Source organism: Chanos chanos, chromosome 8 (genome assembly GCF_902362185.1).
Source record: "Chanos chanos chromosome 8, fChaCha1.1, whole genome shotgun sequence".
In the NCBI taxonomy this organism is placed as follows: Eukaryota; Metazoa; Chordata; class Actinopteri; order Gonorynchiformes; family Chanidae; genus Chanos; species Chanos chanos.
The window spans coordinates 37,653,190-37,668,946 of NC_044502.1; the positions used below are offsets into that span (position 1 = coordinate 37,653,190).

The 15,757-nt window shown below is 39.0% G+C and overlaps 1 protein-coding gene across 1 annotated transcript; it reads left to right on the forward strand.

Moving 5' to 3' along the window:
- Positions 1-771: 771 nt before the first annotated feature.
- tyrobp (transmembrane immune signaling adaptor TYROBP) lies at positions 772-1,796 on the forward strand. The gene is made up of 4 exons (XM_030783174.1): positions 772-775; positions 1,214-1,372; positions 1,529-1,596; positions 1,740-1,796. Exons 1-4 carry the CDS (start codon positions 772-774, stop codon positions 1,794-1,796), a joined length of 288 nt encoding a protein of 95 aa, XP_030639034.1.
- The last annotated feature ends 13,961 nt before the right edge of the window (positions 1,797-15,757 follow it).

Sequence of the window (15,757 nt, forward strand, 5' to 3'; positions counted from 1 at the left end):
TTACCTGGGGCATTTCCTGTGCTAGCAAGCACTTTGACCACTTTTCCTGGCTGCAGTCACTTTACATGAAATGGAAACCATTTATTTTTCAAGGTCAACAGGCATTTTTTGTCACGTGTAAGCACTTGATCATTCGCAAATAGATGATGTCATCTATTTGTTTGTGTTCTGTCAGGTACCATAAATATCTGGCATGAATGTTTTTTTCTTTTTTTTTTAAATTTTGAGTTGTTAATGCAGTTCTTGTGAAAAAGCATGATGATAAGAGAAATGAAACAAAAACTGAGAAGAGAGAGAGAGAGAGAGAGAGAGAGAGAGAGAGAGAGAGAGAGAGAGAGAGAGAGAGAGATGGACATGAGGGTGTGACATAACAGCACATATAATCTCTTATAGTTCCTCTTTGTGGTTTTCATTTCACGGACACTCGCACCTGCTCAAGCAAACACACATCACGCTCGCGACGTTCGTCGTCTGTTTTTTAGTTGTTGTGGCTCTGTCTCTTGAGACACCTTCAACGGTGTTGTTTTGGACAGGGACGCAACCATACTGTCCTCTGGTTTGAGCGCCAGGAGCCGAAGATTAACCAAGCTGTACTCTGCTTTCTTCTCTCTCTACAAGTTATGGGCAAAACATTGTGTATAGTGGGATCTCTATCAGGGCTATTTGGTGAGTGAGTTTTATTTTATTCTTTGGGCTCTTTTCGTGACTGATGTGGTCCTGTGTTGTGTAGTAAAACAAAAAAAGTTTCCTGTTTCACACTGTTGAGTACCAATGGGTAAGTGATGCAGAGGGGTGATGGATATGTATGTGAGAAACGCGGTGTTGTTTGAGGAGGAAGAAATATATTGCTTTGTGGCTACCAAATTCAGAGATAGATATTTTACCTAATCTTGAGAATGATCTTAAATTCATGATGTCGTGGTTTTTTTTGTTTTTTTTTGTGTCATGTGGATAATCAACGTTTGTTGCTTTCCTTTGTTTCTTTTAGGTCCTGTCAAAGGAAATCAAGGTTCTTGTCTTTTCTCCCAAAAGTTTTTGTGTATACATACATCCTCACACATCTGCGTTTTCATGTATCCTCATAATTATTTCTGTGCCTCGTCACTGCGACGTTGCTCTTTCCAGTTAGTCAAGCTTTTGTACGTGTACACAAACATGTTTTACAAAGGTGTCACATGTCTCCATCTGTCTCATTCCTGTTCTGTCTCCGCAGACTGTGGCTCCTGTTACCATTTAGATATGGCGGTTGTGGTGGCTATCTTGGTGTGTGATATCATTCTCACTTTTCTGATTGTTCTCGCTGTCTACTGTTTCGTCTCCCGTCAGAAAAGGACAACTGACTCAGTGACACAAGTAAAACCATGTGAATCTAGTAAGTGCACTGCGCTGCTTGTCTGTTTGTTTGTGTGTGTGTGTGTGTGTGTGTCTGTGTGTGTGTGTGTGTGTGTGTGAGAGAGAGAGAAAGTCACAACAGAATAGGACACTTCAGAGTGATGAACCCTTTCTCATTTCTTTGATATATTGTAAGGTAAAAGGAGAACACACACATCATCAAAGAGAGCTAAGACAGTGGATGTTACTGAGTCCCCTTACCAGGTAAACAAATAAGTTTCTTAAGACTGTCTCCTAAGAACAGAGCCTCTTTTTCTATACGAGTGTGTGTGTAAAACGTGCATGTTTATGTGCTTAAATGTGAAATCTAACCAATGAACAACGCAATTTTTCCTCTATTGTTATAGGAGCTCTATGGGGTGCAGTCAGATGTCTACAATGATCTTATCCAGTACCGAAAATGAAGCTACTTTTGAGACAACTACTGTATTTTCAGTTCCACAGTCCAGAAAGAAACATTAGACCGACTATCGCAGGTCTTTCATTTTCTTATTAAGTATCAATATGCCTTTGTATGAAAATATTGGAGACATGGACAAACAGAAACATGGGTATCAGTCACAATACCGCAGATATATTCAGTTTATATTCCCTGTTCTGGCCATTTTGATTGTATGCTGGTGTTTTTTTTCGGCAGTTTGTTGATTTGAAAAATGTAAATATCTGAGAATGTCTATGATGTAAGATATCTGAGAAGTTTAAGGGCAGAGTGTTGAGTGTTTGGTTTTAATATTTGTACATAATACCTTAGATTTGTACATAGCTTGCTGAAAAGATTAAATCTGTGGAGAAACGTATACGTTTTGTGTAACCGTTCTGTCTTGGAGAGGCTCGTGGTGAGATAGACGAGTGAAAAAAGGGATGTTTTGATTTGGGTTCTATCTCTGTTTGATGTGCCAGCGACTGTATTGGAGCAGAGGATGTGGTCACAGCGGCACCGTAATCTGGCCATGACTGTGAATCAGACAGACAAGCTTCTCTAAAACTTTATCTTCTGAATCCTCTGTCTTCTGGCATCCCATGTGTTGATTTTGTCCAGACAGCTAAAAAACGACCAGTGTGACTTTACACAGAAATACTTGCCGTGCCAAAACTGCGTGATGAAAACATATCGCAGCAAATTTCAAGCAATGACTACACAGTGAAATGAGTTTTGAAGAAGTATATCCAATATGTTTTCATAGCTTTCATGCTTAAACTGTAGTTGCTGTCTGACCACATGAGGGAGCATGAGACCAGAGAGTTCCTCTTTTCAGGCAAGACTGTTCTGTCAAATATCACTCATGACTTTGAGCAAAGTGAGGTGAATCATATCGGAATACATCTTGAAATCATCTTGTGACTAGCCCTGGTCAGCGGTATTGTCTCACAAGCACAGATTTGTCCTATCACGCCTAAAGCTAAAACTACACGAGGCCTGATCAGGATCCTCAAAAAATGATTCTTCTGAATGATCATATATCGCTCTAAAAGAGAGTGTCAACTGGTAATGAGTGGTATATTATCATTTAAATGTACAGTTTTTGAAATGTGTGCGTCAGCAGCTTCACAACTATGTGAAGATACTACACAAAGACCAACAGTTTGTACTTCAGAGCCTAATTAATGAGTTGTTACTTGTCACATATAAAGGATGCTCCATGTATGCAAAAGAAAGTATGAGTATTATTGCTACACCTTACCTGAAATGTTTATTATTTGAATGGATTTTGGCAATGAGTCATTTACACTGTGCAATTGCTCTGCTACACACTTGGGAGAGGTATAAAGCCAATGGCTTACATTGTTCCCCTCAGGATGTCTCCCTACATCACACCTCCTCTTGCTTTATGATAATGAGTGTTTATGAGAGTGGAAAAAAGCCTATGAGGGTTTTAAATCTCCCTCTGTGCTAAAATCACCAACCCCGATAGAATTTAGCGTTGAGTTTGTTGACTTTAAAAATCGAGAGAAAGAGGAAAAATATCTGCACGTCAGCTGTGAGGACGTTGTTCCATTGATACAACAGCACCAGACAGAACATTTGGAAACATGCCTTGTGTCCAGTCCAAAAGCAAAATGAGAACACCACAGCTGTCCCCATTATGAAGCACTTAGCCTGCAGTGCCAGTGTAAGTCAAGGGCATCGGTAATGAAGGGTCTTAAAAGTCACATACGGTAACTTGGTTCATCACAACACTCGACGGGAAATGAGAAGTGTATGTTGGTGACCATGTCATTTGACTTCGTAAAGCGCATACACGTCACTTTAATTGACAGTAAATAATAAAAATCCCTTTAAGAGAGAGTAATGTCAGAAATTCTCTCCAAATGCTTTTGGAGTGCATATTGCACAGCCATGCTAAAACCGTCTGTGCGCCTGAAGTGTTTTCATTTTTAGCTGAAATTGATTTGTTTTTGAAAATGATTATTAAAGAAATCAGTTACATAACGGAATGCAATGAAAGCTGTAAGCCATTGCCCATTAAAAACTGGGTTGTCAAAAAGGATGGTGATGTTTTTCAGGGAAACAATTAATTTCTCAGATGTAGGCTCTAATGAAGAAGTATTGCATGTTATGAGCACAATCCGCCTCAGTGATCAAATCTCCCTTCCTTCCTTTCCTGATTTTCTCTGAAGGCTCTTTGTTTTCTGGACATAGAAACAAACAAAGAGAGTTGTTGAGATGAAACTAGGTGAAGCTAATCTTTTAATAATCTTACATCAGGTTTCCTCAATAGGATTTCAGATGCTTTTCTGCTCGCTTTTCCTTACTTGCCTTGTTCTATTTGCTCCAAGCCCACTATGCCTTGACCTGCCTGGAATGGAAGAAATACAAACACACAAACACACAGACAAACGGACACACGGACACATGGACACGCACACACAAGACAAAGAAAAAGAGAGAAAGAGAGACAGAGAGAAGGAGAGAGTGAGAGAGAGAGAGATAAAGAAATAGAGAGAGAGAGAGAGAGAAACTTCGAGATAAATGTTATAGATAGTTCACCCTCAGTGACCATCATATACTGTCCTTGTACTCAAAATCCTTTGTATTGTGTGTATAACCTTAGATGCACAAGACTGTAACTCCTAAAAGATACAGATAAGAGTGAAGGTAAAAGCTGAAAATTGAACACAACAAAAAACTTCACATTGAAAAATTTCCAGTGCCATACTTTGAACTAATGCAACTGGCTGAACTTTCCATTGTAAGTAGTACCCTACATCAGAACTCTGCACAATTTTCAACAAGCATTGAAGTCCGAATATCACAGTTAAGAGCTATTTGGTTTTTCCCCCTTCCCCCTGCTATCAAAAGCCCATGCTTCATAGACTTGGAATCTGTACGATAAAAAGATACGAGGGAGGGAATGGAGGGAGGAGGCAGTTGAGAAAGAGAGAGTGCATGGGTAAGAGACAGAGAGAGAGATTGAAAGAGGGAGGGAGTGTAGTGTAATCAGTGCTGCTATCATCCTGATCTTTGCTGAGGGAAAATTCTCTTGGTCAAACTGACACAACACCCTCTCATTTTTTTTTCTTAAGGAGTTGCTAAACACTGGCACAATTTATTACTTATTTTAAAACGAGGAGTTAAGAAATAAAATTCGTATGTTTAAGAAGCTGCGTCTTCCCTGCTCTCCCATCACACATTGCAACAGCTCAAAGTCACTGACTCACTGACCATGGCAGAATGCCGACGCGTCAGACTGGTTCCATGATGGATGAACAAACATTCCTTTCAGTTCCCTTTAATTATGCTGTAAAGCAATTTTATTAGAATTTCATTAAAAGGTTTTTTTGGGACACGTTTAAAATCAAAAGCCTCTTGAATCAAAGCCATTGTGTCTCTAACCTGTAAGTCAATCCACAGGAACAAATCAGATCAGAATTAAACGCATATTCCCGGAGGGATTTCAATATAATTTCATTTAAAATGCCAAATCTAATAATAATAATAATAATGATAATAAAAAAATTTAATTTGATTGAGCTAAAAACATAGTCTCTTCTCTACTGCAATCATCAAGCCCTTGATCCCATTTTGCCACTGTTCTTCTACATAAATTATTATCAGGTTTGTTGTAAAGTATAATGTTTTGGCACTGGGTTTAACATACACATACTGAGCTGTCCTCAGAGACAATAATACTCCCCTTCTCCACAATTTGATTCGCCTGTCCGGTGCCATTGTGAACTCTGGGCAGAGGAGGAGCATTCAAGCGCTATGACTTAGTTTACATTTAGAGCAAGGAGAGAGAATGTGGGGGAGGATACAGTCTGGCCACTAGAGTAGGCCAATTTTGTCTTGACAGTTAATCCCAAATGACAGCCCTTGTTTTATCTCCTATCTATTTTTTCTAACCTTTTTCTGAGTTAGGGAAGCAAGGGCCAAAAATAAGATTTTGTAAAGTCCCCATGCCTTACGTACTTCCCCTAAAAAATCTCTACAGAGCTGTTAAATTTCGACTAACATTAACAGTAATCTGTTTAAACTGTTTGAATAATTCCATATGTGTGGAATTTGCAGGGTTGAAGCTCATTATCAAAGTAATTATTCTTTCCTGTGGATTTAAAACATGAACATAAACTAATCCAGGCTTGTTGATATTTGCAGGGCTCAGGCTGGGAGGGAGCGTTCGCCCTTGTCAGAATGCGGAATGCTTGGTCTGTGAATAATGCCACACAAACTGAAAAAGATAGATAGAGTGAGAGTGTGCTGGGGGAGAGAGAGAGAGAGAGAGAGAGAGAGAAAAGGGGAGAGAGGGAAAAAGAGAGAGAGAGGGAGAGAGAGAGAGAGAAGGGGAGAGAAGGAAAAAGAGAGAGAGAGAGAGAGAGAGAGAGAGAAAGAGAGAAGGGGAGAGAAGGAAAAAGAGAGAGAGAGAGAGAGCGAGAGAGAGAGAGAGAGAGAGAATTGGCTATATGGAATCGATCTGTGACCTTTTACATGCCACACAAGCACTACTTAGTTTAAGAAATTAAGCTGTTTTAAAATCCAGCATGCTCACGCCACTGTTAATACTAGTTTGTTGTTAATCCTCCAGTGTATACAGCTTGTTTCTGGGATGTGATGAAATGTCCTGTGAGGCAGTGATCACTGCTTTGTATTCTCCATTCAGCGCAGCTAACCCAAGGGAAATGCCATCGAGCCTTGATGGAAAAATTTAATTATATGTTGTTATCTTTTCCTTAAATTGCTTCGTATATGTGTTGATAAACATGATCTTTGCTATCACTTAATTGGTTGTCTCTGTGAAAATCCATTATGGATGGGCATTTCTGACACCGTTCCTGAATGCATGAGCAACAAGTTCCTGAAAACCATCGAGTTCTTATCTCTAGAATGTCATAATAACCACAACACCATCTGAAATGCATAATTGAACTAAATGCCAAATACTTCCCAATAATCTGACTATGTCAAACTGAATAAATGCAACGTTGTAAAAGTCATGGATCATTTTTAATTATGTTCTGTCTGTTATCTGCTTGCCCTTCCCTAGCCTCAGAATGAGCGCCAACTTGGCTCAATGATTTGAGTCTGGTATCAAATCCAACACAGCCCTTTGGCATCAGGTCAGTTTAACATTAAAACTTTCAATGGTTAAAAGCCATCTTTTACCGTTCATGGCTGGTGGGAGAACATTTTCAATGGAGTAATAACCATTATGTGGTTTGCACGTATAGCTAAGTAAGATAACAGCCCATTTGAAAAATCAACCCATGGTAACAATGATGAAGTACCAAAATATCATATTTGCTTCAATTTTGACCCATCCAGTTTAATGATTCAAGAATGATAACGTAGATCTTATGTTTCTGTGATAACATGGATCATAGTGATTTGTCTTCAACATTAGCATTAAGCCCACAGGACAACGAAAGTGCTATAGAGACATTTGTATCCATTTGTTATGCTGTTATCATTTGGGGTCAGTGTTGAGTCATGCCATATGTCATTCAGTGTAATACTCTGACTTGGTATATACATCAAGGCCTCATATAACAAGCTACCGACCTACTGAAGTGTTTTTCTGTGTGGATGGCGGGATGAAGGAGGAGAATGTTGTTGTGATAGTCAGTGGAAGAGGGTTGGGTGAGTGCAGACACAGCCAGATACACAGGGCTAATGCGTGTCACATCAATGAGCCCCTGTCACTGACAAGTTGGGAACGGGGTCAGCCACTCTTCCCTCCTTACACCAGTGTCACTCCAGACATTACCACAGCATTTGGGCTATGTCCATTGTTAATGTGAACTTGTTTTTCTCTTCTCTTCTCTTCTCTTCTCTTCTCTTCTCTTCTTTCTTTCTTTCTTTCTTTCTTTCTTTCTTTCTTTCTTTCTTTCTTTCTTTCTTTCTTTCCTTTACAGTCTCCTCAGTGTTCTCTCTTTTTTTTTTTCCCTCTCTGTCTGCATGTGCCTCCATACATGTGTAAGAGCAAACAAATGGCTATGTCCTTGATAACAGTGAGGCTAAGAAAATTGCCTTGGAACAAACATAAGCAGTCATAAAGACCCATGGCAAACATCGGGATATAGCATAAATCAAGCTCCGACGGTACAACAAAAGAGGGAAAAGGTTAAGAAGCGGCCTGATGCTGCTTAGTCTTCGAGCAGAAGTGTTATATAATGAGACCTGAGTATGAGGATCATTAACTGAATTTCTCTATCTCATATGGAAGAGATTTTAAGAGCCAGGTCATAATAAAAAAGGGAGTCAACACGGCTCCTCATCATTGTTGGACATCAATAGCCTCCCAGTGGAAGGGCACAAATTAGCCAAGCGGGACACGCGGGGGTCCGGGTGGACGGCTGAGGTGCACAGCAAAGGGGGGATTAGAGGAGGTTCAGGATCTGACACAAAAGAGAGAGATGAGTGTCACGGGAAGAATAAAGAGAGATGGATGGATTAAAGAGCTCCTGTGATGCTTGTTAGGGGCGGAGGTGCAGCGTGCTAGGGATATTATAATTGAATGGCTGAGGTTTTTATAAGGACCCTGCACGCAACAAACACTGGACACATGCTGCATCTCATACACCAGGGGCAACATTTGTTTAGGTGACATTGCACAATGGAGCTTTTTTTCTTTCAACCCATTCGTATAGCTTTTGTATTTTAATGTCGTCTCGCTATAATTAGCATTACAGAAATGAACACTCTGAACGGAGGAAAATGCACAAATTTGGCACAAGACCGCGCTAACCCAGCGTAAAGACCTAAACAGTTTATGGATTTCTGTGTTGTTGTTTTTTTTTTTGCTTGAAAACTCATTGTATGTAAAGCTCAGTCAAAGCTTGCAACGCAGTTACACAAGCGTTAAGGAGGAAAGACAGGGTGGGGGGTGTCGGTGCAAGGAAATCCTGGAGGGTGAGCAGACACAGACAAAACTATGCTTCACAACAATGTTATCTTTCTGTGTAGGAGGAAAAGTTCGTTAAAAACTTCATAATCTTCTCTTCAATCTTTTTTGATGTAAGGATGCATCAAAACCAGCTGCATGTAACGGAGATAAAGATATGTTTTGTGATGGTCTTTTTCTTATCTGTGCAATTCAATGTTTATTCACTCGTGTATTAAATTTGCTTTTAGTACTGCATTGTACTAGACGCAAGCAATACTCAGTGTAAAGCTCATAATTGTGAAGTTGGTTTTCTGTATCTCTCTAACTACTTCAACTTCATTATTTTACAACCCCCCTGCCCGGGCCAGTTTTTGCTTCTTACTGGCTTCACCAGCGGTTTCGATCTTGGCTACACTTTGTGCTGTGTTATTCTAAGTATTCAAAAGGGTCTGTGCGGAAGGGTGGAGGATTTCCTCTGGTTTGCTGCTCTCTATCTAAACAAACAAAGAGAGACAGCTACCCTTTATGTATCCTTACCGTTACAGAAACAGAAAGCACCAAAAGCATTCTTGAGACAACACACAGGAAGAAAGGTGGGGCAAAGCCATGTGAATAAAATGTGAAGGCCCCAGTACCTAAAATGAAACGAAGAGAGAACAAACCCCATCCAAAGGAGTTATAACTTTGGAGGCCTTAAAACAGCTTACTTCCTAATTCATTCGCATCTAACACTGTCCTCTTAGTACCTCTTACTGCGAAAACAAATTTTGCTCTGCGTACATCAACTTTATGAAAAGATCTTTCAAAAGGATGAAGAAAAAAAAGCTTAATTTCCATACCTACTTTCTCATTTCATTGAACATGGTATGAATTTAATCTCTGGTTTACTTGAGCTAAAAGCTCTGATTGCTGCCGGGGTTGTAATGATCCCATGCAATTAGTCCAACAGTTAAAATGCAATAAACGATAGTACTCATGGGGGATACAGCTTGGGAATGATGGAATATTATCCTTGGCTAACAGCGAACATTTCAATGTTAATTTAACAGACTTTGAATGAACTGTATTGCATGTTATTTTTGAGTGTTGCCATTACCATCTGTAACAAAAGAAAACACGACCAAAATGTGTATTTGATGTTGACTCTTTTTTTTTTTTTTTGCCTTTTGTCATCAATGTGAATGGGAGATGTCAGCCTCCTCGGCTTTGGAGAGAAAACATTCCCTTGAAATTCGACTGAAAATGTCAACTCAAGTTTATAACTTCCGATTTCCATTTAAAAGTCTTAACTGTAAACTTCATGTTGTAATTCAGGTCAAGCTTCCAGCTCAAGGGCACATCAGAAGTAATCCGCACCTGCTCCAATTCCCTAACCGCTCGGTCACGCTGTGTTTCTTATTAAACATCCAAACCCTGAAACCACGGCTATGATCAGATATTTTTTTTAGTGTCTTAAACAGCCACCGCTTCTGTACCTCCTGAAGCACAATCCGGTGAATATGTATGGAACACAAGCCAAGTGGTCAGAGATTGTCAGTAAACTTTTCATGAGCAATATTCCCCAGGTATAAATTCTGATTCAGCATTGACAAGAGATGCAATCTTGCCCCTGATGTGTTGGCTGAAATTTGATTGCAAATTTAAAGACTGATTATATAGAGCCATTATATGTGGGGAGGTACGACGGCCTGACGCATGCTGACACATTTCCTTGATTGCAGGGTAAAGAAAAATAATTACTCACGTTATTAATTCTTAGGCATTGTTATGATGCACCGTTATGTAGAATGTCACATCACACGTAGGTTTCAATGACAATTTTTGAATCAAATGAGATAGGGATTGTGGTTAATGTCTTTATTTACAACATAACTCCTCATATTTCCATATTTTTATTGACCCAGCAGGTGATACCAATGCTGCTGTGCACACCTGCCTCAGCAACAGATATACAAGAGAAATGATGGAATGTTCAGCATGAGGGTAATAGAGTGATCAAAATACATGTGTTACATGATTTATTTATTTATTTATTGTTAGATATTTGCTTCAGCCAAGTTCTCCCGTCTTATAGGGACCAAATTTACCTTGCTGGATCTTGCACAAATTTATCTGAGGGATCCAGTGCTAGATGAACAAGTAAACTGGGACTCAGTTTACATGTGGTATCAACATTTTAATGTATTTGGCTGTTGTTAATGTATTGTCTTTCAAACTCTTACAAATCCTCCATGTTATGACGATGTGCAAAATTTAGGTAACAGCTGGCAAAACTTTGGAGGTCTGTGCATTCACAGTACAACTGAAAAAAGTTTTCAGGGGGATTACTTTGCCTCCAGGTCCTCAGACCATGTAATGAAAATGCTCCGTTTAGGCATTGGGTGATAACCTTTAAAATTCACCATGTGATCTCTTAGACGTGGGCAGACACTTTGTTTGACTTTTCTCCTTTTCTGTTGACATTGTGGTAGAGTATCGGCTTTTATTTGGTTCAGGACAAGTTTAAGTCAACACAATATATCTTCTGTCTATTTCACACGCCATTGAGTTTACTTTAATGAATTTAACGTGTGTAATTCCTTTTTTTTTTATCGAAGACTTGAAAAGTAGTCCCACACATAGGATAATGATATTTCAGTTTGTAAATACTTGGTCTATTTTTTCCTGTTTACCGCGTTCCGGTAAGTGTGGTTGTGGGGCTGCGTGGTGAAACGCCTGAAAAGAAGAGGGAGGAAATGTGAATTTTATGATTAGTGAGGTTCACTCACACAACCAAGCATTTAGCTTCGGGAGCTTATTAATTCCACACAAGCGTCTGTCAAAGGATTACACCCATTGTTGTCAGGTGAACTTGGAGCACTCATCTAAAATTCCAGCTGAAGCAGAGCAGTTCAAGCTCTCAGTGGCAATGGAAATAGAAATGGCAAAATATCATAGGGACAATAAGGCTTATTATTCCTCTTCATGTGCTTTTTTTCATAAAGGAGAGGTTACTTTCCAATTAGCATAATGCTATTGAAAAAGGGGATCCTTTTTCTGTGCTGATTTATATTCACAATTACCCATCTGAACTGCGGAAGGGGAGCAGTCAAACCGAAATGGAATGAGTGTGAGGAGAGCTGATAATTATCAGATCAAACGCCTGTAAATAATTGTGCTGAAAAAAAGGAATTTAAAAGTGAAGAATATTTTAAAGTGCCTACAATTAGTTCACTACCTGCACTAAGTGCGTCGCAGTTCTTTCCTTTAGTCTGCTAAAACGGACTGACATGGAATCTTCCCCGCACAAATGGGTTTAACCCTTTCTGAGCAAACTATGGATAAATAAACAAATTGTTTAATTATATAAGCCGTTGCATCTGCTCATCTATGAATGCTATGGTGGAAATATGTTCGTGAAATAGGACATAAATGGATGTCATCTCTTATTATTTTTTTTAATGTATACATCACTCCACAGACTTGCTGTAGCTATCCTTTTATCCCTCTGGGACCTGTCATGGTACTTCTATGACAGTTTATTGAAGGTATGAAAGTAACGACTGGAAGGTATCACTAAATTTTGGTTTAACCCACATTGAACTCAAGCTTTTCCAGTGATGCACATGTTAGCCTCTGTGCTGAGAGCAGTACAAAGGGCAACAGGTCAGCTGCACTGACCCTACCCACTCTATACTTCTGAAGTGTCCATGGGAGATGGAAATCATTGGACCTTGCAGTGTAAATACCCTGCGTTTCCATGAACGTGGGGAGTGAAGACAGAGCTGGGTTGCTGTGTTACTATCACGACCAACTCAGTCTCTGAAAGAGAGGACATGGGGAGTGTTTTCAAGTAGAGAGAACACAGTCTGCCCTTCACTCCCTGGTAATTATGGAAAATACCTCTGGGTTGACTCTAGAGTTCATTGCTGATTACTCTTCACAAATAAAATCTGTTCTTTTAAGAAATAAAAGTCCTTAAAGATTTCTGTAGACCATGCATTAAACATTTTTTTTTTCCCCCGAGGAATGCTGTAATTCTTTTTAATTATTTCTGTTTTATTATTTATTTATGTAAATAAAACCATGAAAATGAATGAACTTGTATGGCTGTGGTACAAAAGTCTTTCAGCTCTATTCCACGTCATTCTGGATGCCAGCCTTTACTGATTCTTATCTGTTCTGTTTAGACTGTGACAGGAAGGATTTTCAAGAGTGGTGCTATTAAGAGAAGAATTTCCTCCCAGTTTTATGACTTTGAGACCACTTAAAAAAAAAAAAAAAAATCAGTTCAACTCACAATAGGTTTTAGGCAAAGCATGGTTTTCATTGCCAAATGCACGTCACGTAGATTCAAAGCAGTTTCATAAAAAAACGTTTGCTCTCGTCTACTTCAATTCTTTACAGAGTGACACTTGATGGTATGGATGGTATATGTCACCTCAGGGAGGCAAACTGTGACACAATTCTATGCCCACAGAGTCATAACTCACGTGTCAGTCTGACAATATGTATGTGTCAACTCACCAGACAGCAGATTGTGTTTTGATGTGCAGCCACTGCAAAGCGCAGACAGATTTATACCTGCAGAGGGCTCTTCCCAAACATATTGGGACAAACACTGTCAATCAGCAAGAGAACTGTGGTGTCAAAAGCTCTTCAGCAACAGCAGAGTTAGGTTTAAGAAGGTTGGACTCCTCTCCGGTAAACAGATAAGCAGGACTTTTGGACCACAGGGAAGAGAATATGAGTATATAAAAAAAAAACCCATAGTAATTAATCTTTCCCATAAGTGAAGTTACTATTTTCAAGCAGATGAGAATTCTGATGTAATCAATAAATACATAAAAGCATGTTGGTTAAGAGTTTGATCTCATACACTATCTTAAGATATTAGATGAAAAAAATTAAAGAGGATGGAGCTGAGATTCAAATCTCAATAAGATTTTTTTCTTTAACTTTGAAATAGTTCATAAAAGCAATTGTTATCTTTCCTGAGCATCTGAACATCTTATCTTCAGAACACAGTCAACTCTTCCAGCAGCAAAGAACAAATCCTCCCTTCTTTAGCAAAACAGAGATATCCCTAGGCAACATCACTTTACAGAGTCTGCTTGCAATGGGCCATCCTAAATCATTCACTGCCAAATCTCCCCTTTCCTGCTGTAACAACCAATAGCAATTACTCCATGCAAATGGAACTGTGCAATACTCGGGAACATGGTGCTTGACCAAGGTATTTATTAGTGGAGTAGTCTTGATAAATTTGAACTAAACATAATAGTCTGATTGTCCTCCGAAGTATCAAACTCCAACCTTATTGCTGACATTTATGTTCATAAATACTTAATAAATCCGTCATCTCTAGGTAAAATCTGCAATTTTAATAGCAAAAAAAAAAAAATCACAGTATCACCGGACCCATGATTAATGGCTGACATACATTATACAAACCAACAAACATTATTGGTCGTAAAGGCTTTGAGATTAATAATCAGTATGACAACCAGAAATACCTGACATCAATCTGACAACTGACCAAGTAAAATGAATAAACGTTGCCTTGAACTTGCTCTGAGAAATACCACTGGGTTGTTCTTCAAAGTAGTGTTTGTCAGTTACCTACAAAACAACAGTCAAAACAGTGCAATAACACAGGAGGCACAAACATTTCTATTCAACAGTCTTAACTTTTGGTTCCATATTATTAAATTAAAAGACCAATCTTGCTTCGCATTAGATCCCTTACGTCTTAGATACACTGTTTTGAATGTGTTCCTGCAGGCTCTGGAGCACAAGACAAGATATGAAAAATTCAAAACACTCTAAATATTCAAAACAGGCCAAACCTTGATCTGATATCAACAAGCCCAGGAGTGCTTTTTTAGTATATGTATAAATGTCAGACTTTTCTTACTTTTCTGTTTCTTTTGAAAGAGACCCTCTGAATTTCCCCCAGTTGAGGTGTCCCATCAACTTGCAAGATCTTGCTAGACAAAAGTAAGAAACAGTGTCCTCAAACTGGCAAGTAGAGAATGGGTATTGAAAGATTGGTGTTTCAAAAATAAAAACTATGCGTACTATGTAGATGAGGAAACCCAGTGAAGAAGACCATCTGGACTGATCACTAGGATATTTGCATGCACAAATGCACTTTGAACTTGTCTATCAAGTTTAAGGTCTGGCCTACATACAATTAACAGGGAACAGATAACAGCTATTGGGGGTGTGGAATGCTCAAACACAGACTACTCTGGAGAACAGGAATATGTGTCCTTAAATAACATATACAGCAATGCGGTGCATATTTCAGATGATCAAACAGCACGGCCTCTCAATGAATACAAAATGATTAACAACCGAACTTGTTGAAATGATTGATCATATCCTCTGCTGAAGAGTGAGCTCTATTACATGGATTCTGATGTGCTTGCAGTTGTGACTTTCACAACACAAAACAGGTGGTTCAATTTTACTTCTGTTTACATTTCAATATTGGCTTTCAAATTAGAGACAACTACTATTATGTAATGGTGCCTGACATCATTCATAAACAGAAATAATGGCTGAATGGGAAACAAAACATCTCAATGGCCCATATTTGATAGGTCTGAATCAAGCATGGAAAGATCCTCTCCACGGTTGCTATCATTGCTCTGTGTGTATCATAAAATAAAGAAAATGGAACTTAATAACCCCTGTACATAGTTGATTGCAAATAAATGTTAACCTACTTGGGGTGGAGCTTAGTTAAAGACAAAATTCCAATAACGAAAATAAAATACATGTTTTATTGATCAATAACAATTCAATGTAGTCAACTTGTAGTGCCACAATAATTCTAAAGAAAGCACATTAAAGTGTTTTCTTTGGAAACTTTAACCCCTTTTTTGAGTTCATTTATGAGTGTCAGTTCACTGGGGAAAAAACGCAGGCACGCAGCCCCGCGTACACACACACACACACACACACACTAACACAAACTCTCTCTCTCTCTCTCTCTCTCTCTCTCACACACACACACACACACAAAATATTGAGGTGGGTCAATAAAGACAATCGAA